We start from the raw sequence: 27,588 nt of genomic DNA on the forward strand, positions 1-27,588 counted from the left end.
AAAAATAAATAAAAAAGTAAATAAGGAATGTACCTAAATAAAAAATATTTTTAAGAAACAGGCTTTATTTATTTATACATGATTTACATTTTAACATAAATAATTTCTCAGTAATAAATATGTACAATATTTTTTTGAATTACAAGCATTACTTCTATTTACAATAATCATTTTTTGAAGTTACTCTCATTGTAATATATTTACATAATATGACGATAATTTACAAAATATACATGAAATTTGAAATGTAAATTACAAAAAAATAGTTAATGAATTCATCGACTAATTCAAAAAGAATGATCTGAATCTTTATTTGCTTTCAATACATAAATGTTACTTAATTATTATCAATTATAATTTACACATAGAAGAAAAATACATCAGGGAGGATGAAAACCTGAAACAGATGAGTAAAATTTATATAATTTCAAGAATAATATAAAAGTTTAATAAATCATTTCAACAATCATTAGTATATGAAGTTGTATAATAACAAAAACTGATCCACAATTTAATATTAATGGGATATTACGCTTTTGTGCATCAAGCGTAATTTTAATGTTCGTTTCCTACGTATTTTAAAATTGAACGTGTCGAGATTTATTTATATCACATTAAAATAATCGGTTTTTGTAAATTATTACATTTTTAAACATATCTTTAATAAACCATTTCTTTTATTCAACGAATAATTCACAAAATTTTGAGAATGTAACATTCCACACCTCAGAAATACCCACTAGAAAAAATCATATTTGAAAAAAAAACGATTCTCGACGGAATGATATTTTCTAGTGGGTATATATATATCTGCGATGTTTTCAAGTTACGTATGTTTAATAATATTTTGTTTTTTTTAATGAAATATTACAGAAACCATAGAATACCTCAAAACCCAATGTAAATTATACTGTTTATGTGCTCATTTTCCCAAATTTCCTGGCTTACTTAGGATCCTGAAAAAGACAAATATTTATTACTGTTCAATTATATTATTTTAATTACACCTTTACAAATTCTTAATAGAAAAAAAACCATTTATTGGTCTTAATATTGGCCTAAAATTATTTATTGTTTATATTATTCTCACATTAGTCCGGCGACATAACTTAAAAAGTCTAAGGAATTGTGCACTTTTGTTTAAAACCGTGAACTTTGACATGGTGGATACCCTAAGAATCATTTTTAATATATTGGGCCGCTTCAAAATTAACCAAGTAGCCCCTAAATTCCAAAATGGCAGTGTACATTTTTTTAGCTATCCCACTGGACTGCGTAGATTGTAGAATACCCGAATTGGTAAGTAGGTAAACACAACTGAATGAACTGAAATGAACTGAACCCAAAAAATGTTAGTTCAGCGGCCAATTAATTCAATTGAGACAACATAGGTGATACTAATAATTGTACATAATTTAATTAAAATCAACAATGCGATGGTCGAGTGGTAAGGTGTCTGCTTATAAAGTTGTGTGCCTCGGGTTCGAATCTTGGATTTGGCAAATTCACATATTGTATATTTGGACCCACAGCATGAACAGATTGAGCAAGTGGCTAAAATACCTTTCTCGGAAAACAAAAAAATCTGTTAAGAAACCTTTTTGTGAGGGGGTGGCCCTAATCCACATAGGATTGTAGAGCACATTTACAATTCCAATTCAAATCACTACCACCTCAAATTTACTTACTTCTGGGGCAGTATTTTGGACGAATGCATTTATTACGCCAATCCCTGACATATCCTTTACGACAGAAACATCCTTGTACACAGTTTTTGGTGCATCCTCGAGGATGGATCCAGTAATTTTTGCATGTGTCAGGACATGCGCTACCGCATTCTTTATAGACTTCTCTGGGTCCACATTTCTTATTTACTGGAAATAGAAGCAATATAAATTACAATTTTAATGCATATTAATAAATTAATTTAGTGGAAATAACCAATGGAAATATATTATTGTTCAATACAATATAACAAATATCAATGATTCATTCTATATTATTTAATAGTTTGTCATCAAAATGTTAATGATAATATTATTAATTAATTAATGGTTAATACACCCACGATGGCCGCGTGACTTAAGTGTTGGCCTATAGTGTCGCGGGTCCTAGATTCGAATCCTGGGTCTGACAAGTACGCATATTGTTTTTCAATTTGTGTGTCAGTCAGACTATGGACCCAATAGGTTGAGCAAGTGGCTTACATCCATTTCTCATAAAAACAAAAAATCTGTGGAGGCCCATAGACATGATCTAAATAATAATAAAATAATGAACTACATGTACACATGGTGACAAAATTGCTAGAATGCCCATCCCTGATGTTGTGGGTCGCGGGTTCAACATGCTAAAAATATATATACATATTTTTATTTCAAAGTGTCTTTGACCCAGCGCAATGACCCAATTTACGTTTTACTTTATAAGCTTATTCTGACCGTATACACTTCATGCTGTTTATATGAGGTTTTGCAGACACACTATCACTACATAGAACACCTGTGACTCATTACGGCAGTAGTTGGGTCCACAGCTAGTCGCTGCTACCAACCACATATCTCTGTGTGCATACATACACTACATCCTGCTTGGGCAGTCATCATGATGGCACAGAATGGTGAACAAGGAGGCTAAACATGTACATGCGACTTGTGGTATAATTTAGAAAACTTATTTCATTAGGGGTTTTTTCTACAACACTGACAATATTTTTACTGGACTGTAGCGACATCTGCAAATAGACGTAATTTAGTTTCTAATGGATTTAAATTTTGTACTATTCCATTTGAGTAATGCAATAGTTCGGTCAATAATTCGGTCGATAGTATTAATAGTATTAATACATAATTTTCTTACCTTCGCATTCATCAGGCAAAATGCAATTTCCTTGGCAATCTCTGACATATCCAGCTTTGCAGTCACATCCAGGTATGCATGGGAGAATGCACGGTCGAGGAGTACCATAATTGTCGCAAGTGTCAGGACACATTGATTTGCAGGGGCTGAATATCTCATTTGGTCTTCGACAAAATCCTATTACGTTTGGCACGGCAACCGCTAAAATCACAGTAAAAAAAAAACATAACCAGGTTCTCATTCAATAAAATATAATTAGAGAAATTATTTAGAGAAGTATTTAAGAAGTTCTATAATGTTATTTAATTTTAATTAGATTTAATTTAAATTAAATAAATGCTATTTAAATTCAAAATTGAAATGAAGTGAACCTTATAAATTATAAATTTTTTTCATTCATGAAGGAAGTATTTTGGTCTTAATTTATTGTTTTGTATAATATGATGATTGATGTGTTTATTTCCAAAAACCTCCACATTTATATATTATGATTTTTAAATGCATTCCAACAGTGACTGACAGACAAATGATATAAAGTCTGACAAAGTTCAAGCAATATTTCTTACGTGGACAGTTCTGTGGCAATATACAATCCCCTTTATCATCTCTGACATATCCATACTTGCAGAAACAGCCAACATTACATTTCAAATCGCACCTCCCAATTTCCTGGTAATTTCTACAAGTTCTTGGACAGGATGTCCCACAATCAGAAAATTCTTCATTTGGCCTTAAACAATACTGCACAGGAAAATCCGCTGTAATCATGAGGACTTGAATAAACTATTTGAACTATTTTCATCCTTACTAACCTAACCTAACCTAACCCCGGCCCTTATGCAACAATAACATCTCATTATACACTGGCGTCAATGCAGTGAAGTGAGGTATGACCTCTAATGCTATACATCCAATTCATGTCCCATATAATATCTACTTTGCATAATACCCCGTTTACACGTGCATGGATGTACTGTGCACAGTAAGAAAATGTATGGGGAAACATGTATTATCCTGCAGTTGGCAAAATTGCGTGCATAAATCAGACAAGATTTTTTTTTTTATTAAACCATGCCCTTGCTTTTTCGTACAAGGTAGTTGGGTGGGTTAGTTGCATTGATGTGGGGCTAATTAGGTTCCTCCATTTATATCTTTAATTTTCTTTATGGCCAGGATTAAATATTTTGTGTAATATTCTTGTGTAGTTCTATTGCTAAGTACTTCGTGAGGCTTTTGGAGGTCAATTTCATGATTATGCTGTCTACACCGAGTCTTGAAAGTCCATCGCTCCTTTTCTAGAATAGGGCAGTCGTTGATGACATGCCACACAGTTTGAGATGTGTTGCCGTCACATGGACAACAGTCATCATCCCTCAAATTTCATCATCAATCAAACATGATTGGAAGATTCCAAATTGTGATGATTTATTGCGCGCAAGTAAGATTATTTTCGATCTGCGCCTGCTCAGTAGAGCGATAGGGGCGAACATGCCGGTAAAAAAACGAACTACTCATTTTGAGCTCCGATTTTCAATACAACCTGTCAGATAGTACTATAAAATGACAACATCGCGCCTCGCTTACTCTTGAAGAATGAGATTGGAGAGACAGTCAGCACTTTTACGTGTGAACAGTTATTGTCATGACAGTTTAAAATAAGCACAATTGCCAACAGTAATTCCATGCATGTGTATAGGCGCTATAACAACATAAGTTCAATATCATATCTTGGTCATACAATCAACGTCTACAGATTCAACAGTTCATCGTTATGGTCAGTGCTTGTCAATCACTCCATTTTTTTTCTTGTGCCCCTTATTACAATCCTCTGCTTCTCTCACAATATTGTAATCACTTGCATTCATTTCTTATATCATTTTTGTCATTCGTTACAGCTAAATCTGTTTGCATGAAAGGTGTAAGCCGACAGAATCTCACCACTAATAATATAAGAAGACCAATAAATATCAATAGTTCAAGTCAATCTTCCAAGCTAACCCTATTTTATTTTGCTGTTTTGAGAAATCATAAAATACTATTTGAACCAAATATGTTGAAGAAAAACCTTCTTCTACACAGATGGAGAATTTGTATAGATATCAAACTGAATTTGAAAAAAGATATCTAAAGCCGCATTTAGACCAAGCGAGCGAATGTTTGCTCTTCCCCCACTCCAGCGAAATTCTTATGCTCACTCAACAAAACGCGATTAACGAAATTGATTAATTGAGCCGCTAGTAGTTTCGCTTTACCAGAATCGTTTACAGGAAGCTTTACACTCGCACTCTGAGATTTATTATTCAAGGCCAAAAGAAATTTTTTATACTCTGACCCATAATTATTCAAATGAACAATCACTAAACCAAAACAAAATAAATTTATTGATTGATAATGGTGACCTGAAATTTTAGGTTACTTTTACATATTATTAGCAATGTTTCTTACGTGGACATTCCTCGGGCAATATGCAGTTTCCTCCATTATCTCTGACATATCCGTGCTTACAGAAACAGCCAGAATTACATTTTAAGTCGCACTTTACATTATCATCCCAGAAATTCTTACAAGTTCTTGGACACGATGTTCCACAATCAGTATATTCTTCATTTGGCTTCGAACAGGTTTGCGGAGGAGGTGCCACTATAAAAAATTAAAACTTGAATAAGCCTGCAATCCACCAATTTAAAAAAAAATAATGTTCCATGTCTGCTTTGTTCCATTCTTCTTTTTTAGAAAGATATTCACAAAAAACATTTTGACTTTTTCTATATGTAAGTATTAGGTACACATTTTAGATTCTATAAAATTTTGTACAACATATTCATGCAGCATTTTTTAAATGAATTTGATATTAGTATTGCCGCTTCAATGACCTGTCAGTATGTAAGACAGAACGGGAGACCAACAAAAATCAGGTTTGAGGAATATAATATGTGATCTTTTAAAAAAGGAATATTCTCAATTTGCTAATGCGGCGTCTTACGTGGGCGAAGTCGATGCGAACGCAATTGCGACACGGTTTGAAGCGATATAAAGCAATACGATGCGAAGCGGCAACATTGTCCAACGTTGCTAGTACCTGTCACCAGTCAGCCGGTCGGCATCGCACATTCATCATGAACGGAAAAAAGGGCTTATTATTTGAAAACTCATATATATTAAATACAATTAATTTACTATTATGTTTTAAATGTTTTTTTCATGACAGCTGCGCAAGCGAGGGACATTTTTAACAACATCCTAAACAACGATATATAAATTAAATAATAAAAGCAATTACTTGTAGAACCACTTATTTCTGCAACTGTCTCCCATTCACGGTGAGATAATAGACGATTACTATATCTTTTGTTTCTTTTGCCCCACAATGCAGGACGTTCTTGAATGGAACTGATTAAAATTTCTACATCTGACATGATGAATGTATGGCAAACGTCACTTTCGCCGTGTCCACGTTGCACAAAAATATCAAACCAACTGATCGCGTCGCTGAAGCTCCGCCCCGCTTCGCAAGGCTCGCCGGGTATTATCTGCACATAGGCCACTACAGGAGGCCTTGAATGTTTGATATTTTAGTGCCGCGCCGCGTCACGTTGCATTCGCATCGACTTCGCCCACGTAAGACGCCCAGTGAGCATCTGATTGAAAATTCACACAATATGGTGGCAAATCGATCAACGGAATGCCTGCATTAAATTAGAACAACTCACTATGACCGCGAGGCTTTAGCCGGCTCGCACATCACAACTCGCCTTGTGTGCCTGACGGCCATAAATCAAATTTTCTGAGACCGCCGACGAATGTTGCATGCTACAACCTCGCACATCTGCCTAGCGGCAAACGTCAAACACGAAAAAGGAGAAGTCTCTCGTCTGCCATTTTTATTGCGTTGATTGTATGAACAAACGCCAAATGCGGTGACCAGCGATGAGCGAGCAATGACAGTGTAGACAGAGACAGAGACAGAAATGGCCGATGGCCGCAGGCTGTGCGCTTGCGCGGAGCCGACATTTTTCGAGATCGACTTGCAGGCTTTGGCCAATGCAACTCGAGGCATGTCGCAGGGTCGCAGAGTCACAGTTGCATCGGCCAATCTGCGAAGCTCCATTTGATAACATTTGTTCCTTGGTTTACGATGACGTCACATCGACGAATTCGTCGTAAGACGCATGCAGCGAGTTCTGATGTGCGAGCCCACTAAGGGTTGGCCTATAACGTTGTGGGTCCCAGGTTCGAATCCTGGGTCTGGCAAGTACACATATTGTTTTTCAATTTTGTGTATAAGTCAGAGTATGGACCTAATAGGTTTATGAAATGACTGACATCCATTTCTCGAAAAACAAAATCTGTTAATACAAACTTTCAGTCTGTGGCTCCATATGATCCTATTAGGATCGGACATGGTTGAGAAAATTTATATATTATCCAAAAGTAAAGACCAGATAGATCCACTTCAGAAAACTGGTGTTTATTTGATACAGTATGAAACAAGTTTCCGCAGTTTATTTGGGTCAGACAAGCAGAAGGTTAATTACTATATTCACCAGTACCTATAACTTGTCCGCTTAGTGAGGGCGCCACATGCTAACATCTGACATATCATTCAATACTTTTTATACTGTGATAAGCTTAGTTCTAAATTCGAACATCGGGCATTTTATGATGGTTTATGTATAGTTATAAAGAGCATTTACACCAGGGAACTCAGAAATAATGGGAACTGAAATACCTAACGGGTAAGCAGAAACAGTAAGTAAGGAAGAATACGGAATAAATTTAAACACGTGACAAGAATACATTGTACGTCGAATATTGGTGTTATTTTCGTAGGACACTCACACATTAAAAAACCCTGCATCAACATGTGGAGTATTGAACATAGCCTATCGGTATTCTATTTATTATCTGTTCTATGATTTACACCAATGGAACATAAGACAGATTCGCATCTTATATAAAAACTTTAAATCTAGACACGATGTGAAAAAAAAATATGTTTATCGCTAAGTGCCAATTGCGATTTTTGTGAGCTAGATGACTATTGAAAAATGTGTGAGATGAGAAAAATGCTAGATCTGTCAATCGACAGTAGGACAGTAGTTTTAACTTTTTGGGAAAAAATGCAAATTTAGCTCACATATCCAGGTAAACTGTTCCACATTCCTAGCAATCTTCAATCGATTGTTTACATACTACATAATAATTATAGGTGTTAGTTTGTATAGTGCTCACCATCACATTGTTCAGGTAAAATACAATTTCTTTGGCTATCTCTGACATATCCAGGTCTGCAGTCACATCCAGGGAAGCATGGGAGAATGCATGGTCGAACAGTTCCATAATTTTCACATGTGTCTGGACACATTGATTTACAGCGTCTGAATATCTCGTTTGGTCTTCGACAAATCCCTTGTGGTCCTATTTGGCGCGGGAACCGATGAAATCACAGAGGAAATATTAAATATAATACTTCTAACATATTATTATCATTATTAACATGATAGGGTACTGATTCAATAAAATATAATTAGAAAATTAATTAACGTTATTTCAGAAGTTCTATAACGTTATTTAAAATCAAAATAATTTATTTGCAGGAAGGTAACAATAATAATTTAATAAGTTTAATATGTTCACAAACAACTCACTAGTTTTAATGCCGAACTTTAACAATATGTCGTCTCTATAGAATTGGTTAGTAGAATGTCCGTTTTTGTCGAAATCAACCTTTTAATGCAGAATGATTTTTTGTATCTAAATGGACCAGAACCATCCATTTCTTTAAATTACTTTGTAATAAATACAGCTTTCATATGCTGTAAAAACAACAATTTAAATACCTCCATGTATTTAAATATAAGACAAACCAATCCTAAGCGACGATGTTTAATTGTTAACAATTCCAATTCAAAATTACATGATACAGTAATGACAAAAAATCAAAAAAAAATTCAAATTACGAAATACAGTATAAACAGTAAAAAAACTTTTTTGTTCCAATTTTGTAATATTGTTCGATAATAGATTTTACGAATTTTCACGAAAATTTCGATTTACGGCAAATTAGAATTAACAGTGTTCGTATTAACAAGGTTTCACTGTAATGAAAAAAACCAAATTGAAACACCTGTCATTAAGAGCATAATTCAATGAAACGGCAAGTAATTTTCAACATTAGGTGGGATGAAATTTCGCACTCGTTGCCAATCGGAGAACGGCAGATGAGTTAGCACGTCAATTTGTTTTGTGATGGCATTGGAGGAATATATTCCTATAATATCATGTACCTAAAGATGACTAAAAAATGTTACACATTTCGAAGAAGAAAACATGTCAATGAAAATATTATTATTAGATACTAATATAACAATAAACATAACATTAAATGGACACATGTTGAATTTTTATGACAAATTATGTTTTGTTCGGCACGCGTCTGCGTAGTCACGATCTTCTTAGACCATGCCTCAGCGTATAGGTTTAATGTTTTCTGTTCTCAAATTTGTGTTTAATTAATTTGAAATTATAGGTAGAAAATATGTATGAACCATCGGCAGAAATTGCAAGCAGTCCAATGTTTGATATTCAACGCAGGGTCACAATATCATACATGATTGCATACAAAGTGGAAAAACAATAAAAGTAGATGATGATGGAAATACTATATCTGCTTAATTATTCTCTAGCTTCCTCCCAAGATATCTTCAATTTGCCTGGATAGGGTCAATAAAATTATGACATGAAGATAATATTATCTTAATACATATATTTGCAATATTCCTTACGTGGGCAATCATCAGGCAGTATGCAGTTTCCTCTATCATCTCTGACATATCCAGGCTTGCAGAAACAGCCACTATTACATCTTAAATTGCATATTCCGCCAATATGCCAGAAATTCCTACAGGTTCTTGGACAGGATGTTCCACACTCCGTAAATTCTTCATTCGGCTTAGTACATATCTGATGAGGAGGTTGCACTGTAATTATAATACCTTCGATAAATCCACATTCACTTAAAAAATAACAATAATAAATCAACCTGCGTTATTATATTCTACCAATTTTTTTAAAATATCATTCAACTTTTATTACATGAAAATAGTTTCTTCTTCTTCTTCGACCATGTCCGATCCTAATAGAATCATATGGGCCTCCACAGAGTAGAGGTTTGTGTTAACAGATTTGATTTTTTTTTTACGAGAAATGGATGTCTGCCACTTGCTTAACCTATTAGGTCCATGCCCTGACTCACACACAAATTGAAAAACAATATGTGTACTTGCCAGACCCAGGATTCGAACCTGGGACCCACGGCGTGATAGTCCAACGCTTAAGCCGCGAGGCCACCGTGGGCGATAACTAGATAAATAGTTTAAGGTAGGTATTCATGAGATAAGATGCCCTGCAGAATCAGAAATTAAGAATTTGGAATATTCCTGTAACCTTAATCTGAACAATCTGTTAACTTTGTAGTGAAGATAATGTCATTATTATACCCTAACATTTAATTATACAATAAATATATTAATATCATAACAGGACAACATATAACTAAACATATTTTGGTACATCAGAAGTCCAAGTCAATCAGCACCCTATAAACCTTTTAGCGCCTGCTGCTTTTTGCCTTTTGCTGAATATATTTCAATATACCTACAAGCTATTTTTTATTAAAATTAAAGCATAATCTAAATATTAATAAAAAAATTATTTAAAAATTTGAATTTAATATACTAAAATATGGCCTTATTCTCAATTTCAAATGATTACGTTTACAATACTAAGCTTTTGGGTAGTAATATATTCTTTTATATAAGTATCATAACATTTAACGTATTGTATTGTACATTAACGTATGTATTTAATATGAGAAAAGGCAGTGCATTATAATAATGACAAACTCTTCATTCTCGACTCTCATACGGCACCTAGATAATAATTAATGTTACCAATGTACCTGATGTACCTAACACATTTTTGTTTTTAATTTGGACACAAATATTATCAGAACTGCAAAGTCTACAGGGAATTTAGGGAACCCAAAATGGGCCGATCATATTTAAGATGACAAATATTGATATAGTCATTGCCACTTAATGTTGAGAAGAATTTTAAATAATTCATTGCTCCAAATTTATTTAAATACATCAATTTCTCTAGAAAAAATGTGTTCAACATCAAATTCTTTTTTTTTATACCTGATCCGGCCATGGTATTATGTTTTAATAAGGTAAATACAATATATTTACACTATTTCTTACTTGAACATTCCTCGGGCAATATGCAGTTTCCTTTATGATCTCTGACATATCCATCCTTGCAGAAACAGCCTATATTACATTTGAAATCACACGCTTTGTCATCATCATCCCAATAATTCTTACAGGTTCTTGGACAGGATGTTCCACACTCCGTAAATTCTTCATTAGGCCTGGAACATATCTGAGGTGGTTTTTCTGCAATAATAGAAGTTTAAATGAATTCATATTACATAGTAGCACAGAGTAACAATCTAAAATGCTGACTATTCAAAAATATTCTGTACATATCAGTAGCGAAGGGTGGAGGTAGGCTGTTAAGATCCGCCATAAATAGTGCACAATAAACATTGTTAGTCATATGTATTTGTTTTTATTAAACAAGGGCTACAATTTATGGATGGTCTTAGTTAGTTTATAAAAATCAATCAAACCCTGTCTAAACCAAACCATAATAGTTTTGGTATACTTTAGACCAGTGTTCCTCAACCTTTTTACACCTGCGGACCGGTAAAAAAAGGAAAAAATTTTCGCAGACGACTAATACTGAAATAAAAATGGTTCTTTAAGTAATATTTTTTTAATCTTATATTGTGACAGATGGACATAACTATAACTAACTAATATACATATAACAGTCTGATACAATTAGAATTTAACAAAAACAATGGGTTTTTTTCAACAAACTAATGCGAAACCTGCTGTTGCATCTTTGCTAATATATTGGATATTCTTGGCTGCAGTGCTGTCTCTGACATACGAAGTGCTGCATTTATGTCCAGTCTATTCCTTTGTTTCGATTTTATTGACGACGACCCGGTACCATTTGATCCACGGACCGGGGGTTGGGGACCACTGCTTTAGGCAATACGACAAAATTGTGCACACTTTTTCATTCATACTTATTTGTTTTCGTTGGATCACAATCACTGCTAACCTTTTAATTAACACATTTAAATAAAACATTAATTATATCTAATGGCCAATGACTCCAAACACGCCAGTCGCGGTGTTAGCACTAAATGAGAATACATATTACACATATTGTTGGTTCATTTTTTTGAAATTCATTAAACCCTGCTTAAACCAAATTATAATATATGAAAAATATTCTATCTGTAAAATAAGTCATGTATGATTTAATTGTATAATTTTAGATATTTTATAGATAGATGAGTATTTTTTGACTATTGTTTAGTATGGCATGGTTTCGCAGGGTTTAATTGAATTTTAAAAACTAACCAACACTATCTGTAAATTGTAGTCTTATTTCAATGAAAACAAATATGTATGACTGACAAAATTTAGTGCCCACTATTTATGGCGGATCTTAACAGCCTATCTCCACCCTTCGCCTCTGGTACAGGGTTATCCATATGATGTAAATTTTCGATATTTTCCATTATTTTCTCCTAATTGCCATCCCTCTGTATTCTGGATGAACAAAACCCCAACAAACTGACAATATAAAATCTCTTCAGAAACCTTTCAATTATAGTAAGTTGGTTAATTACTCTTCCAAAAGTCTAAAATATATGAGAACAATAATTATTCAGCTCCCAATATAGTTTGTATGAGTGAGTTTGAATGATTTTGATCCTTGGGTTCATGCTCTGGATACGAAAACACATTTAAAAAACAGCATGTGAATTTGATTTCAACTTTGGTATGGAAATTGAGACTGTGATCCACAGATTTGAAGAAGGTTACTACTCCACTGTAGGCACTTAAAGTACCAGCAAATTTCTATTTATAAAAACGTATTATTATATGTGGACACGCACAATAATAGTTTTACTTGACAATTTCTCTTACTCGGACAATCCTTAGATGGTATACACTTTCCATCGCTTGCTCTGACAAGACCTGCTTTACAGAAACATCCCGGGACACACATTGCTTGGCAGGCAAGTGGTGGGTTTCGATAATTGTCACAAGTAATTGGACATAGAGTTCCACAGTTGTTCCATTTTTCGTCTGCGTTACAAGTTTGCGGTAGTGGTGTCGGCGCAACTGCAATCAATATTTAATTTGCTTTCAGCTTTTTACACACTGAGTACTCATTAAGAGCCAAGGGGATGTATGAAAGCCGAAAATGAAGCATTTGGGGTACCTTTGCAAGCTTTACCTAAATAATCTGAAGGCTTGTAGTAAAGATATATTATTAACATTATTATACCTTCTCTTTCTCATCTTTAAAATTAATATTAAAAGACTACATACATATACCATAAAAGACTATTACGTTTTTGTTTATTTTTAGAATTTAAATGATCATATAAGATGTCACAATATATCTTTTTATATCAATATAAGATACAATTTTGTCATATTTGAGTTTTTAATGCAATCAGAAATTATGTAGTGTGTCAATGCTGCCATATACTACGGCCGTCAAGTGAGCCCCACAATCCAATTGGACATTAGTATCATTTATACATATCAATTAACCAAATCAACAACTATTCAAAATACTAGCGTATCATGAAACCATGGCCCCCACATGGGGGGGCTGACAGGGCTCTAGCCTGGGGGCCCGGGCTTAAGAGGGGCCCAGCGAGACGAGTCGACCAGATAAGTGAGACAAACACACATCACAAATTTGCCTTAATAGAAAAAAAGTCACCTGGCGCTATTTTCCTTCAAGAATGTTATTATTTTAAATTTTAATTGTGTACCAATACTTGACAACTCCATAATTCAAATTTAATGGATGTATTAAAATATACAAAAAAAAACACTATATACACATTAATTTTACAGCGTACACCATTTAGAAAACGCCACTATAGAGCGTCACACTGTCTTTATCCTTAGCGAAGATCCTAGCCTGGGGACCTTCTTCAAGATGTGGGGGGCATGCATGGAACTTTGTATGAAGATTCCAAAATAATTTGAATTACAGCAAATTTAGAATTATCAGTGTTTGAATTAAAAATATTTTTTTTGAAAAATACAGTTTTCTACAATAATAGTTGTACTTACAAATACATTCCTCGGGTAGTATGCAATCGTCTGTTTCATCGTCTCGTACAAATCCTTTCTTACAGACACATCCCATTAAACATCGGTATGGGCAAGGCCGCATTATACCATAATTACTGCAGTAATCTGGACAGCGTGATGCGCATTGAGTGAACTCTTCGTTCGGTCGTGTGCATGTCATCTGTCCTGCTGGTACTGGGATCACTGTTAACAATCATAAATCTATAATACCACTTGACTGTATGTGTCGGCATGGATTGAGCTGCCAGAGGAATGCCGGGAGACACAGTATTATTCTACCATCAATGACGTGATCTGTCGATTTTTGATTTCGTCAGGAGTTCCGTCAAGGCTAGAACCTCTTGACCGAAAACCGTTTATAGCTACACTCGAGTTAATAAACACAATGAACATAAAATACGGCTGCCATATTACCTGAATAAGAAAACCAGAATGGCAACTGAGCAATGTTCATATTTCTGGAGTTTACCAACTTAACTATGCTTCACGCGCTTGCTAAATAATTTCAAATGTCATAACAGAAATTAAGTAGAAGGCTCCTTCTATTTATAGTCCAAATTCTTTATGTATGTCAGATTTAATCAATCGTTTTGTCAACTAGAATGGCATTGAACCAACAATTGACATCAAAATTATTTAAGCATAGCCTAATACCCCGTTTACACGTGCATGGATTTACTGTTGACAGTAAGAAAATGTATGGGTGAACATGTATTATCGTGCTGTTGGCAAGATTGCGTGCATGAATCAAACAAGTTTTGAAGCTTCTGAATTTGAATGCGCAAGTAAGATAGAAGTAAGTAAGGAAGTAAGTAATTAAGTAAGTAGAACGATAATGGCGAACCTGCCGGTAAAAAAACGAACCAATCATTTTGAGGTTAACCAATTTTCAAAACGTCCTGTCAAATAATAAATAGTACTATAAAATGACAACATCGTGTCTCACTTACTCTTGAAGAATGAGATTGAAGAGACAATCAGCACTTTTACATGTAAACAGTTATCGTCACGATAGTTTAAAATAAACAGTATTGCCGACAGTAAATCCATGCACGTGTACAGACTCTATAATTTTATTTCTTATATTCAGAGTTGTAATGATAAGGTTGGCAACCTAGGTGAATTACATAAGTGCTGAATGAATGGGGGCGCCATGTTGGGCACCCATTTTGTTTACAATCTGTCATGTTGCACATTCATTTGGCGCATTGTTATAATTACTTATGATGAAGGTTTATGTTGTGACTATAACACGTGCATGCACTGTTGCTAATAACTGAGGTTCTCTTCCAGATGTGATCTATTGGAATTCAATCTTCTATCTTGCATTGAATATAAAATATTGTCTATTTTTATGATTATCCTGTAAATTTATTATGTAGCATAAGTACATAACATTTGAATCTATAAAATTATTAGTGAATATTATCGTTGTATTCAATTTAATGAATATTATAGACAAAGTTTACCTGGCGCACCAAAAAGTCGTAACAACGGTTCCACTTATGTTATCAATAAAGTAATAATTATTGTTAGGTGTATCATGTTTGTAAAATTTCTTACGTGGACATTTCTCCGGCAAAATACAATTCCCTTTATCGTCTCTGACAAATCCTTTCTTGCAAAAACAACCGGTATTACATAAAAGATTACAAGCTTCGAGTTTCCAGTAATTTGTACAATTCCTTGGACATGATGTTCCACAAGTGGTAAATTCTTCATTCGGTTTCGTGCACTCAATAGGCTTCGGAGTTGGGACTGCAACCAAATGACAGTAACATTATGTATACCTATGTGGAATAACACTCACGATGGCCGCATGGCTTAAGCGCCGGTCTATAGTGTCGAGAGTCCCAGGTTCGAATCCCGGGTCTGGCAAGTACACATATTGTTTTTCAATTTGTATATGAGTCAGAGTAAGGACTTAATAGGTTGAGCAAGTGGCTGACATCCATTTCTCGTAAAAATAAAATTTGTTAATACAAACCTCCACTCTGTGGAGGCCCATATGATCCTATTAATTCAATTTCTCTAGAAAAAATGTGTTGAACTTATTAGGTCTTTTTGTGTTTAACTTAATTTATTATTTAATTCATTTAGTGCTAACACCGCCCGCGACTTGCACGGTTTGGAACAGTTGACCATTCGATATAGTTAATGTGTTATTTAAATGTGGTAATTAAAATGTAACTAAAACTTCATCAGTGATTGTGTTAATATAACTGTGGTATGTGAATGTGAATATATTTATATACATATTTCTAAGCTATATGTATCTATTTTCCATATTTATTATACTTACATGGACAGTCCACGGGCAATACGCAGTTTCCATCATTATCTCTGATATATCCATCCTTGCAGAAACAGCCTATGTTACATTTGTAATCACACGCTAAGTCACCATCCCAGTAATTCTCACAAGTTCTTGGACAGGAAGTTCCACAGTCCGTAAATTCTTCATTCGGATTCAAACACAGAGGCGGTGGTTCGCCTGCAATAATAGAAGAGTAAACACATTTACATTCACTTAATAAATTTTGTTACCAATCGAGCTGAAGTTTCATGGTGTAAATTCGACTACGATTAACAATCTGACATGTTGACTTCAAAAAAAATCAGTATATTTTTACCAAGGTGATCCATATTTTTGATATTATTCCTTTTTCCTTATTTCTATCCATCTGAATAGATGTCGGACGAAAGCCCAACAACAGATGCTCATAAAAAAAACTCGCTTAGATATCCCCTACAAAGGATTGTAATAATGGCCCAAACAACTTGTAAGAGCCATAGTTTTTCTTCCTAAAGCAGGGGTGACGAACCTGCGGCCTTTTAGGGTCTCAAGTGCGGTCTTTTGACTGAATCCAAATTTTACAAAATAAATCTTTTTATTTTTATTATATCCGTTTAAATATATGTTATATATGTATATTATAATGTATGTATACATTTTAAACTTTTATAGGGTAAACCCGTAAATAAATAAATGAATAAATTTCATTGTTTTCCTTCATTTACAAAATAATGTACACTCATCCCTTGATTTACGCGGTTCACTTTGATGCGGTTAAGAAAAAACAAAAAAAAAATGTATTTTTTTCTTAAAAAAATCTTTGGAACCTATTTACCGCGTAAATTGCGTTGCGAACATGCATTTTTATGTATGTTTGATGCATGGCCTTATTTGATTTAAGAATGCGGCCTTCCGACAGGAAAAGGTTTGTCACCATTGTTCTAATTAACTCAGCCCCCCAATACTGTTCATACGATTTTGACATATCGCGAATGGAGAACTACAAGGTTTTAAGTGTTTGTCCTTGACGAAACAAAAGTAACAATGTGGCAGCTTAGAATACCACTTCATTGTTGAGTTTGTTTTTTCAAGGACGAACACTTAGAACCTTGTAGTATTAGGCTCGCAATATTCATCCATCCTCTGGATACAAATACGCATTAGAAAAACAGCTTTTAAAATTAATTTCAATGTTGCCATGGGAGATGAGACTGTGGCCCACAGAGACTCCAGTACTTTATCAGCAGATTTTTAATTTCCAGTACAGGTACACATAATCATTGGCTTCACAATTTATTTTACTTGAACAATCCTTAGAACGTATAAACCTTCCACATTTTATCAGTGCACATATTTTTTTCAACTAGAGTTTTATGAGGTTTTTCTGTCGATACAGTGTATTTTGGGAAGTATGTACTATAACCAAACGAAACCCCTAGCACGAAAACGTTTCAAATTCCACATCACTAATCTAACCACAAATTCAAGAACAATAAAAAATAACCAGCCCTGCAAAAGTTGACAACCCCCAATAATTATTTTTAAATAATATAATTATCGCGAAACGCATTTGTCAGGGTGAGGCGATGCACATTCATTTCTATGTGCTTCTAAGCCGAGAATTTCTTAGAAGGGTCCTCCAGCCTGTAGGCACCGAGCTAAATTTACAGTAAGGGTTTCGGAGCTTCAACAAGTAACCCGCCCCGCAAGCCCCTCTCCCGCAATTTACGAGGGGGTAGATGAAAATAATTGATCAGTCTTGAATTCACCCTGGAGGTAGAAAGATAATCGCAGAGCTGAAGGGTTCTTTGCTCGTTGTGGTGTCCGTTGCCCACGCAGCGGATGCATCATCACAAAGTAAACTCCACCCGTTTCGATTTCTCAAATCAGTCTGGTATTCCCATGTTAATAAATATTCGTATAACCCCTGCCACGCAATATCGTAATAAATAAAAGTTGTCCGGTGAAACAACAAGTGAATACTGTGAAATGTGACAAATATAAACCTACCCTTGAAATGCCAGGGCTGTGCGAAGTGAAAGTTCTCGGCAGACCGTTTTAAAAATCAATGTTTATGCTAATGTATATTACCAATGCTTGTCTATGTTTTAGTGTAAATAAATCCGGTTCTGCGCGGGGCTTTCAAATAAAAACCTGTGTTAATCCTTTTATACTATTTGTGCCCATTATACAACATTTTTCACTTCCCAAACATAAATAATGCTCAATGAAGGACTCCACCAACATACACATGAGTCCTTAAGGTAATTAGTACATATATCATAAATTTACATTTTGTGACGTTCGCATAATATAATATCACTGCCATAAAAATTTTAATCAAACTACACCTCGGGAGTTTAGGATCACAGGGCCCTATCTAAAATAACATAGTTATGAGATAAACACAAATAAAGATTTTGCTACTATGTTATTTATTAAATATAGCACACTTTACCCAACTACATCTTGTTAACAGATATGTGTACAACATAGAGCTTTATGTCACCAATAAATATGATTACGGCATTATCGAAACCAAAGTTAACTCAAAAAATGCAATAGTTAGGCCCCTGTGATCCTAAAAATCAAGTCTAATATATAACCTAAAACAAACATAACCTAAACAGATCTACCAATGTTTAATTGAAACATTAATTGTTTATGTAGTATGTGAAATAAGTATAAGTAGTATATGAAAATAACAAACTTTACATGAATAATTATTTATTAAATACCAAAATATATCCCGACTGAGAATGGTATCCCTCATAATGCTATATGTATCGCAACATGGGCGAAGACCACCCTTGGCATGGCCATGATTATATTTATAATAGGACCGGTTTCATCCTTAGAATTTTGCCAATTCAAACGTCTTAAGGACAAAGGGTCTTGTTATAAATATAACAATTGTAGAAATAAATAATATGAAAAATACAAATTATTACTACATTCCCACTCAGTTATTACTATCACGGATATAGCGAGATCTCAGATGTAACAAGGAAACATTCGTTGACTATTTAGTTTATGATTTTCTGCATACATTTATTCACTTTTATAACGAGCTACTTAAAGGTTATACCGAGCTAATATATCGTTAAAAATTTTCTTAAAAGTGTTAATGTGTCGATCGATCGTTTAAAAACATTTCGACCCTAAGCAATAAAATCCGACCGGATGAGATTACGTTTATGACACTAGTTAAGTAAGTACCTAGCTAATTGGTATTTTCACCGACAATATTGAACAAGTATACATGCATATGGTTGAAATTGCATGTAAAAAATCCAAGGTTTGTGAAGTCAGTATGTAGGTACCTACCAGCGTTCATTACAATAGACAACTTCTTTTGTAGTTTATGAAAGCCATGCTTGTTTCGGGGAAAAATTCTAATTGTGTATTTTTTTTGAATTGCAACTTTTTGTGTTACGTAACCGCTCATTTAAAAATACCTATTCTCTGATAAAACGAGTAACGCTTATAACGAGCAAATTCAGTCGGTCCCATCTTCCTCGTAATAACCAAGTTCGACTGTATTGTAGTTAAGTGTTTATTATGAAAAACTAATTGAAATTTCTTACTTGGACAGTCCTCAGGCATAATGCAATTTCGTTCATTGTCTCTGACAAATCCCTTCTTACAGAAACAACCAATGTTACATAAAAGATTGCAAGCGTCCAGTTTCCAGTAATTCGTACAATTCCTTGGACATGATGATCCACAAGTGGTAAATTCTTCATTTGGTCTCGTGCACTCAGTAATCTCGGAATCAGGAACTACAACCGAACAATTTGGTTAAATTAACTGTTTTACGACTTCGGATTAGGGACTGTAACCAAATAACATAACATTATATAAACGTATGAGGATCAACTGAACTTATTATTTTATAAATCAAATACAAGTGAAATTTGGTTTAAGTGAGATAATAATTATATTATTATGTATATAATATAATGATTTTGCATCTAATTATGTTATATAAAGTGAAGTAATATAACATGTTTACAAAATTTCATACTTCCACAGTCCTCAGGAAATATGCAATCAATTGACATAATATTAGGTAAATGTACCGTGGGCATCTGCGGCACATTTACGTATGCGTTTGCATGTGTTTTTGTAACTTTCTTTTTAGACCAAACTTAACCTAACCTAACTTAACCTAACCTAACCTAACCTAACCTAACCTAACCTAACCTAACCTAATGTCACGAACACGATTAGTGTGCTCCTGAGAGGACACTCCCATAAGGAGTGGTACCATCCAATCGCTCGATCTGATCAAAATAGTCAATGTACCACCGGTTATAAAGTAATAGGCTTACGACCCCCGACAAAGCCAAGCCATATATGATGTATGAGGAAGTCCTACAGTTGCCCCAGCAGGTCCCACTGCTCCCCAGGGTGAACTGTAGATGAGATAAGTCGGTCACAAGGACCATGAGGAGTGATGGTAAGAATGTAAATAACGACGGAGTAATAATAAAGTATTAATTAAAATCCAATTAATAAGATAACTACGCTCGTAGTACAAAGATTATGTGTCCTAATTAAGATGGTAGTAATAGGTATTTCATGTTAGTAATAGATATTTTGCCATGTAAATAAATAGTTGATAGGTATATAAATGTTAAAATACGATAGCATAATACTGTATTGGACTTCGAGTAAATGTAATAACGTAATTAAAATGAAAATGAAGCTTGTATTGTATAACTGCGATGATTAGGTATTGTCAGCGTGTGTAATTGTAAACCGACATTAGTATATAAATCTGTAGCCATAATTAGAGTATAATGTTAACATAATTAGACCCGCGAAATTAAGCTAGATAATAATTAATCAATATTTTAATTAAATTAATTAGACGAGAATCGATCTAGACCTGGGCTCCATACATAGCATCTACATAGCATCTAAAACATTCACGAGGTACTGAATACCTCTGACTTCTAATTTTCATCACTTCCATATTAATATCATACGCGTAATCCACGCATCTCGCGCGCGATTGCCCCGCGGTTTTTATCGCGGGTCGTATGTAACATATGACCGGCTCCTGGAGCTGCGTTCGCCAGTCGGTAACCGGACAGTTGTCTCCCTCGCACAACTGGATCAATTCCCTATCCCGACCGCGACTGCAGCCTCCTCGCTCATGTGTGGAGCCCCGTCTCTGTTACGCAATCTGTGACAGCCGCGAGATCTCCATACAAACACATTATTAATGATAGCTAGAGCTGCGCGTGTCCGATCAACGTAAAATTTGAAATGCCGTACGCGTCTACGGACCGCGGAGATTTCAGTTATTCCATAGTACGCGTAACCATAAAGGTTCGCGAGATATAGAGCTCAGGACAAGATTAATTTTAGCGCCTTAAATATAAGTTAATTAGATATAACATTTATATGTATGCATAGAGAATAAGGCGCGCTCGACGGGATACCGCGACGACGAATTTATACCAGCAGCCCGCGCCCACCGAATACAGTTGATTTCAGCTCTCTCGGGGCTTGCGGTTTCGCGGGGCAATCGATTTAGTCCAAATCTCATAGTGAAAATGATATGTGGATTTTTGACCCGTGGAACGCTCGTCCTAGGGGATGAAATCTCCCGATTCAAATAAAAACCCAGGATTTTTGAATCCTGTATCCAGTTTTTCACTGCCTCCGGGACCGAGTCCACGCAGGACGTCGGTCTGACATTTCCATACAAATTCATATATTTGTGCAAGTCGCACAGGAGTTTGGGACCACCCAACTCCCCCTTTCCTCCTGCGGGTAAAATACCTAAAGTTGGACTCTGTCGTTTCGGCGCGAGAAATCATTTATAAATACCTAACCCCGACTTAGAAAAAATTTCGCGAATAATTTTCGAACATAAATACCTATCTGGTACTTTAGTATTTACGAACGAGAAGTATAGTTTCGTACAGTGGTTCCTCAACGGAGGCCCTAAATCTTTCCGACTTTTAACTGCTGCTCATCGGGTCGCATGAACCTGACTGTCAATCTAAGTTTAATATATGAACTTTTTCTCCGAATTAATATTTCTTTGTTATGAGTGTTAATGTACTTTATCATTTGACGGATGACCGTATACTGTGCTTCGAACATTTATGTGAATAATATTAACTTTTTGAACACTAATAATTATAATATGATGAACCATTGTGAACTTTTGTGAACTTTTGTGAACTTGAACAATATATGGACCATCTACCGACTATGAGTTTTATTCTGATTACCAACCATCTGAAGACCTTGGCCTGTGACTCCTCTTGGCATTGACAACCTCTGCTTCCAAACCCTTGGAACTAGCCGTGGCAGTAGAGGGCCCCGTCACTAACCTACCCAACCTAATATAACTTAATATAATCTTAGTGTGTGATAATGATGCATGTATGAAAATTTCAAATTTTATATTTACAATTATTGGATCGAAAAGCATCTGTAATTAATATAATTGTCAACATGGAATAAACTGTTTTCGTAAAAAAAAAATCATAAAAGCTCATGCGGGCATCAGCTCCATTAATAACATAAACGTAATATTATTATCATCTATCATCTCATTTACAGAACAACAATGTTACAAAAAAGTTGAACTCAAGCAAAATTCAAAAAAAATTCTTCAGTCCCTGAAGAGGTTTGTATTAACGACCCAAACAACTCATAAAAGCAGAAGTTTTTCTTCCTATAGTCTTAAATATGTCAGAACTCAATTACTGTTTACACGAGTAATAATTTTCACTCATTTCATCCATGCTCTGGATACAAAAACATGCATTTAAAAAACAACTTTTTAATTTGAATTCAATTGTGATGTAAGTAATGAGACCGTGACCCACATATTTCAAGGCACTTTTGTCCACTAATTAATCGCACTTACAGTACTGCCAGTTTTTTGATTTCCAGCAAAAGTTCACGTACACAAAATTTTGCTTGACAATTTCTCTTACTTGAACAATCCTTAGAAGGTATACAAGGTATACAATGTATACACCTCTCATATTTATTTTTTTTCGTCCATGTCTGATCCTAATGAGATCATTTGGGTCTCATATGGTCATCTTTATAGCACCGACATGAAAAAATTACGCATTGTTCGTGGAGCATATCAAACAACAATGTTCCAATTTTATTAGATCATAATCTAACCTAACCTAACCTAACCTAACAAATAATCCAGTATATCGACTATTTTCAAAATTTGTTTACCGGTGGCTTCCTGTAATAAACTGACAAGTTTCTGACTGTTTCATTTAGACATGAATTTTATCTCAGTACATGACTCAAAGAGGTTGGATGCTCTTTAATATACGACCATATCGCACCGTGAGTGTAAAACCAAGACATGTGCAAAAGACATATACTTAGAGATATTAGGGTTTAAAATCTTCGTTTTGTTAGGACAAATAGAGTTTCTAAAAAAAAACCATAATATTTGGTTTGTATCTACATTATATTGCATGTTATTTCAGTTAGGTAATTCACTTTTACATTATCAAGTTCACGACTTTTGCAGTTGTTTCGCATTTAATCTCGAAATTGAAAAATTTGCACATATCTTAATTTTAGACTCACGGTGCGATATATTTCCGGTACAACATTTTACGGTGAAGTGTGATACGGCGAACTGCATATGTACATGTATTCTGAAAAATTACTCATTTCCTGATTAATAAAATCATATTATTATTTGGTACATAATGTATAATATGAGAAAGTGGGCAGGTAGGTATGCAATGTAAAAAAAATCACCAATTGACTACAATAATAAAATATCTTCACTTACGTGGGCAATCCTCAGGCCTTATACACTCTCCATTAGCATTTCTGACAAAACCTCTCTTGCAGAAACATCCTTGATTGCATTTTTTGTCACACATCGGTGGATCCAAGTTGTCACAAGTGAGAGGGCAGGATGTTCCACATAGTGAATATTCCTCATTTTCAAGTAAACAAACGTCAGCTGGACTATCTAAAATCAGAAGATTCACTCATTTATATAACACTTCTTTTTCACCCATACAAAGCATACCGCACCATATGGATATCAAAGTATTTTAATACATACAAAGCTTCATGTGTATACCCCTATTCAGTGATGAGGAACAATTATTATTGTTGGTGAAAAACTTTGATTTTGTGTCTATAGCGTTGATGACATTGAGCTACTTTACAACCTGCTAGTCGGCGAGTTTAAAATCGGGCGAGTCAGCTAGTGCGATTGTGATGATGACACACAAAACTTTCCAATCGCGCAGAAGCCAATAAGCTGGCGAGTTGAAACCGTCATTTTTGGTACTATTTGACAGGACGTATTGAGTAGTTCGTTTTTTTACCGGCACGTTCGCTACTATTGCTCTACTGCGCAGACGCAGATCGGCCCACACGCCGGCGTGTAGCGAGTAAAGTAGCCTGGCTTTCAACTTTTCTCGGTAGATTGTTTACAATCTGCTTGTTAGCTGGTTCGATGATTACACTGGGCGAGTTTAAAGCAGATTGTAAATTCGCTGGCTTGTAGCTTGTAAAGTAGCTCAATGTCATCGACGCTTATGACAATGACAGTTCTAGAGTTGGAAACACTGCTTTACAGTTTTTTCAATCCTACATTCGTTTTTTCCTTACATCGATTGTTTCTTCTCTCGACACTGTTTGAAAAATATACACGTAACAACTATAATCTTGTGATCTCCAAATCCTAACAAATGCATATTGTTCAATAATAAACCTCAATAATTACAAACATCGATGATCTATTAAAAAGTCAGTTGCGGTTTATCTCACAGGTGCGTGAGGTGCCTGATTCAAAAATTTGGCAAAACGTGGGCAAAGCAATAATCACAAGTGACCGTATTTATTGATGTATCAGAATCAAAAGACATGCTTTCATAAAAGAACACCTCATTGTTTTGGTCATCAGTGTCACACATGGAATTGGCTTTGATGAATGCCAACCTTGATAGAGGAGTGTAGTGGCTGGCTCCAATGAACCTGCCGGTAAATTCCTATAAATCCTAATTATCGCCAATATCTTGTAAATTCATTATTTTTCGTAACTCCACCATAAATATTTAAATATCCTCCATGATGTCAAAACATTAATATCTAAATTCCATCGACAGATACAACGAAATGTAAAGTTTCGCTTGCTATTCCAAATTATAAATTAATCCTCATGACAACATATAAATAAAAAGTGTTATTACTAGTGAATAAAGGTGCTTTTAAACGATCAGTTTTGCTATCCAATCAGTCTACGTTTCCGTCGAGCTGTCCGTTAAACTGACGTGTGAATGCAAAACTGAAGCGCCCGACTGAAACATAAACGGAGACGAGACAGGATGGATTTTCTATCAGTTTTCGTGTCCATTTTTAGAGTTGCCAGTTAAATTGACATGTAAATTAGTATGTTACCATATTTTTAATACTACTTTTCTAATTTGGAGTGAAATATTATAATTTCTTTAAAAATAGGTACTGCATTACACCAACCAATATGTTTAGAAAGTAATTATAAAAATAATATTCATTTTTAATGGACACCGCCGATTCTGAACTGACCTGGCAACTGAAACCTCGACTGAATGGACAACTAATCGTCTAAATACACCGCTGTTTCAAAATTGAACGAACAACAGAACTAACGTTTAAAGAGAATTTAACATAGGTATCTAAATATTTGTTTACAACAAACCTCCATACAAAAATAACTTTACACTCACAACTTTCGCCAAAGCAAATACATATTACAATAAATATTATGAACCTAATGACATTATTAATGGACGACGCACTCAATACAGTAGCTAGTAAGTAAATTCGCATGTATAGGTAGACGTCAAGCAATTTCCATTATGCGATATCACGCATCGGGAATTTATAGCAATATGACCTGTATTGTAATGGCGTTAGAGCAGTGTTTCTAATGTCAATGTTCATTCGAGCGAAGCTGTTCGAACCGAACCATTCGGCAGACCCAACAAAAAGCATCAGGAATTTATAGCAATATCGCCTTTATTGTAATAGCGTTAGAACAGATTATGCCATTCGGCAGACCCGACAATAAAGTGAGTGTCATTTTCTTTTCCAGATAATTCGTCCATATTAATGTCATTGTATGAACCCATCAATAACTATAATATCTATAGTGGTGACATATCCATACGAGACGGCACTTAAAAAAAGTATATACTTAAGTAATATTGATTTTAAAAAATTTGAATCATTCTTACCGACAACTAAGTCATCTGCTTCTGCTAATCCCACATCTAGAAACAATAATCATTTATTAGACAACAATGTAAAAAAACAATACAATTGACGCTTCTATTTCCAAAACAAACATATTATAGTGTTAACTGTATAATTAAAATGATGTAAATAAATACTGATATATCTAATTTTATTTTGATTACGTTGCTATAAGGGCGGGAAAAGACATTAACATTAAAACCAACAATTGATGCTTGAAAAACAAAATCCTCATTTGCCACAAATATTGAATCGTGTATTTGAAAATAAACACCTCAATCCAATTTCATTTTATTTACATCGAAATGTTGTTTACTGTAAAAAATGAAAATATCTACAAAGAAGAGACATGACACAATTACAGGCAAAATTATTAATCACTTGAGTGTCAAGATTTTTTTTAATATACCTAATTAAATTACTGTTAAATAATAATGTTTCAATAATAGCATTACAAGATATTTATGAAACTGTCTTTTATTACTCACAGTTAACTGAGAACAGTATCGCCAATACTGCAACTCGATAAGAGTGATGCATCATCATGCTTGATTTCGGTTTACAATGGTTTATGATTTTGTTCATCGTATTTATATGAAAAATCAATAATCAGACCAACAATGTGACCATCAATTTTATTTAAAATCAAAATAAAAATCAATTCTTACTTCTTCAGTGCTAGACCGCCATTCTGAGAATTTCCATTAAATATTTGACATATTTATGAAACATGCTCTGCTCTTGGTATCATCTCCTCTACAAACGTTGGCAATCATCAAAGTGATCTCCGCTTTTTAGACCGCTGACCGAAACAATGAGGTTATGCTCTAATGAATCAATGTTTTTAGGTTCTTCAGTCATGACATTCGCTTTCTGCAAGGACCTCTTTTCTTGAAGCCC

General features: G+C 34.6%; 1 protein-coding gene across 2 annotated transcripts; it reads right to left on the reverse strand.

Moving 5' to 3' along the window:
- Nucleotides 1-29: 29 nt before the first annotated feature.
- On the reverse strand, nt 30-27,254 carry LOC147068516 (zonadhesin-like). Of its 2 annotated transcripts, XM_085953363.1 has the most exons (17): nt 27,177-27,254; nt 26,670-26,705; nt 24,227-24,412; nt 20,010-20,204; nt 16,429-16,620; nt 15,690-15,884; nt 14,106-14,309; nt 12,936-13,133; nt 11,124-11,318; nt 9,645-9,839; nt 8,092-8,277; nt 5,305-5,499; nt 3,426-3,617; nt 2,860-3,060; nt 1,689-1,874; nt 888-956; nt 51-397 (listed from the first exon to the last, which is right to left on the reverse strand). In XM_085953363.1, exons 1-16 carry the CDS (start codon nt 27,232-27,234, stop codon nt 949-951), a joined length of 2,622 nt encoding a protein of 873 aa, XP_085809489.1. In that variant the 5' UTR covers nt 27,235-27,254; the 3' UTR covers nt 51-397; nt 888-948. The 2 variants fall into 2 exon arrangements, with proteins under 2 accessions (XP_085809490.1, XP_085809489.1); XM_085953364.1 differs by lacking the exon at nt 3,426-3,617 and having other exon boundaries at nt 30-397.
- Between the last annotated feature and the right edge of the window lie 334 nt (nt 27,255-27,588).

The sequence above is a fragment of the Rhyacophila brunnea genome, unplaced genomic scaffold (genome assembly GCF_057557595.1).
Source record: "Rhyacophila brunnea isolate RB1 unplaced genomic scaffold, BYU_Rbru_1.0 scaffold_3, whole genome shotgun sequence".
Classification (NCBI taxonomy): domain Eukaryota; kingdom Metazoa; phylum Arthropoda; class Insecta; order Trichoptera; family Rhyacophilidae; genus Rhyacophila; species Rhyacophila brunnea.